Source organism: Cupressus sempervirens, unplaced genomic scaffold, assembly GCF_028749045.1.
Source record: "Cupressus sempervirens isolate cs-2001-9-10 unplaced genomic scaffold, ASM2874904v1 CseChr00s100001_01, whole genome shotgun sequence".
Lineage (NCBI taxonomy): Eukaryota > Viridiplantae > Streptophyta > Pinopsida > Cupressales > Cupressaceae > Cupressus > Cupressus sempervirens.
Window position 1 is genome coordinate 4,245,286 of NW_028322205.1, and position 3,093 is coordinate 4,248,378.

At 37.6% G+C, this 3,093-nt stretch overlaps 1 protein-coding gene across 1 annotated transcript; it reads right to left on the reverse strand.

Annotated features, from left to right (window-relative positions):
- Positions 1-1,855: 1,855 nt before the first annotated feature.
- Positions 1,856-2,458, reverse strand: LOC149527880 (cytochrome P450 76T24-like). The gene has a single exon (XM_089812057.1). The coding sequence runs from the start codon at positions 2,456-2,458 to the stop codon at positions 1,856-1,858; it is 603 nt and encodes a 200-aa protein (XP_089668183.1).
- Positions 2,459-3,093: the final 635 nt, after the last annotated feature.

A 3,093-nucleotide genomic window follows, 5' to 3' on the forward strand; every position in this document is an offset into this window, starting at 1 on the left:
AAGTTTTGTCCTCCAAACTGTATCTTGCTATTCTCTTCCCCCAAAAACCTCTCAGGCAAAAAATTCCAAGGGCTTGTTCCAAATTGAAGGGTCCCTCGTAATAGCCTAGATGTTCACTATCATCTAACTGTGCTTGGGTATCACAAATCCTCCTATCTCATGTTGGTAGTATTAATTTCTCCCACTGTCCATAGCCTTTTAGTAGTCCATAGCCATAGACAAACAACCGTTAATAGTAGACAAGTAGTCATCCAAAGCCGTCCAAAGCCATCCAAGCACCGACCAACACATTAGCCTCACCATCTAACATTAATTGTAATAGCCAACTCTATGCATAGTCAAGATAAAATTTAATGTGTATTTACTTATAAATAGAATAAGTTGGGCTTGTGATTAGTAGAGTCCATTTTGGGTTTCTCCATGGCTTCTCCTTACTATGGATTTCTTTCTTGTTTGCTCTATTCTAATTTTTATCATGGTATTAAAGGTTTGGTGAATGATCCAAAAGTCTTGAGAGAGCAATGAGTGAAATATTGTGATTGAAAGATGTGGAGTGAAAGATTGTGATATGATTGCTATTAATGTTGGGAATGTCAAGTTGTTACTCATATGTTTGTGGGATGTGGAGCAACTTTGTGGAAGCAGGAGAGCCAAAGATTGCATACACACTTCTAATGTGAGAAGAACAAATCAAGCGAGTGCTATGAGAAAGAGAGAAGCCATGAAAAGAAGGAAGCTAAAATTGAAGCTGAAAGCATATTTTGTTACTATTAATAGTGTTTTATTATGTATTTTTATTTGAAATATGTGTGGAGTATTATAAGTCAGTTGTAGGAGTTAACATTCATTAGGAAAAGAGATGGCATGCTAGAGTTTGTTGTCATGGTGCAAAGTTCTGTGTGTGTGCTGATTGGATATGATGTTCTTGATAGTGGTTATGTAATAGAAGTTGGTTGCATTGAATTAAAATTGAATTAGTGATGATTGTTAATGGGCTATGTGAATGTATGGGGTGCATTATTGGTTATGCTCGACACCCTAAAGATTTTTGGTTTGACATATTGATGAACCATATATGTGAAAAGGATTCCTATAGAACTAGCAAGTACAACAATTGGTCACCCATGTATCTCAGTAGATGGATTTCTTTTTATATGGACTCAATAATTAGTTTGATGGAGGTACAAAAGAGAAAGGCCTAGAGTGATGATAGTGTCCCTATAGTGATGATTCATGGTCATTAGAACCAATGAGTGCTTGGTTTGTAAACCATTTGAGTGCAAAGTTTATGGTAATCCAAAACCAATTTTGTGATGTTTGGTGGTCAATTGTAACAACTATTTTGTGAGGTTAGTGGTTAGCCGAAACCATTCAAATGTAAAGTTTTTGGTCAGCTAAAAACTATTTGTATTACATTGGTTAGGGGTAAGCCATAAAACCTGAAGTAATTATGACAAGGGAAAACAATATAAATGCAGTAGCATTAGTGGAAGAAATTAAGGGGGAGTGTTGGTAGTATTAATTTCTCCCACCGTCCACAGCTGTTTAACCGTCCATAGCCACAGACAAACAGTTGTCAGCAGCAGACAAGTAGCCATCCAAAGCCATCCTCAGCTGTCCAAAGCTGTCCAAAGCCGTCCAAGCACCGGCCAACACATCAGCCTCACCATCCACCATTAATTGTAATAGCCAACTCTATGCATAGTCAAGATAACATTTAATGTGTATTTACTAATAAATAGAATAAGTTGGGCCTGTGATCAGCAGAGCCCATTTTGAGTTTCTCCATGACTTCTCCTTACTATGGATTTCTCTCTTGTTTGCTCTATTATAATTTTTATCATCTCGCACGAGCTTACGGCTTCACTATTCTCCAGATTGTATTTTTAAGCTTTACAGAATCGCAGACGTTTGTGCTGAGGATCATGTTGCCCAACACGTTCATAGACGTGCAGAACGCCATATGAGTCGAATCATGTGAAATACATGATCTCTTCTGAGGCGTTGTAGAGCATAAAAACTTTCGGTGCTGAAAAGCTCGACTATGGCGCCAGTTTGGGCCGTATTCACCCCAAAGAAGAAAGAATTTGTGATGGCAAAAGGACTTGAACGCTTCCATTAATGGCCGCGCGGCGAAGTTGTGGTATTGGATTTTAAGGACCTCCTTCGCCATGGCAGGAGAGGAGATGACGACCGTTGTTTTCACGCCAAGACGGAATGTCATGATTGGGCCGTATTGAAGAGAGAGGCCGTTTAGAGATTCGTGCGGCCTCTTTAGTAGCTGAAAGAGGTTTCGCAGAATAAGCCAAGCAGGAGGTCCGGGAGGAAGAGGAAGAGGAAGCTTTGATTTCCTCTCCCTTCTCAATAGAAAAAAGCAGTGAACCAGCGATAAGGAGAACATGATGCCATGAAAGCAGCGAAAGCTCCATGACTGCAAACTAGGAGAACCTCGTTCCATTTTCGTTTGAGTTGTCTACTATTTTGTAACGGACGGGTGCACAGAAAGTTAACGCGCATGGTCCGGACTTTAAAGAAATTCCCAATTATTATATTTAGATTTATTTAATCTGATTATTAATTTTATTTTTTGTATCAGTTCTTTGAAGTGTTATTCAGTTAGGTTAAGTTTAAGGCGACATTGATGCGTTCGAATTTCTTGTGTCTCACTCTCTATTTAAAGGTCCCATTGACTTTTAAATGTAAATTTATTCATAATGTTACTTTATCAATTGAATTCATTTTAATGAAATAGGTTGATATTAAGTATTAAATTTTGTACTTGGCTCAGAGATGTATGGGTTCGTATCAAGTTCTTAAATCATAAGTGGTGGCCTTCACTCGTTGGTAACTCATAGGCCTCATGCTTGGCTAGGTTACCTCATAGATCTGAACCCTCCATAAAATAAAAATATGGTGACAAGAACGTGATTTTGGTATTAAAATGACTTTTCAATAAGTTTTTTCTAAATATAGACTGTGATTTGTTTGAATATTTTTAATCTACATTCACATCTATTTTTATACATTTGACATTGGTTTTGACTTATTTTTGTATGTTAGATCATTTCTTATGCACATCCTCACTTATTTTCT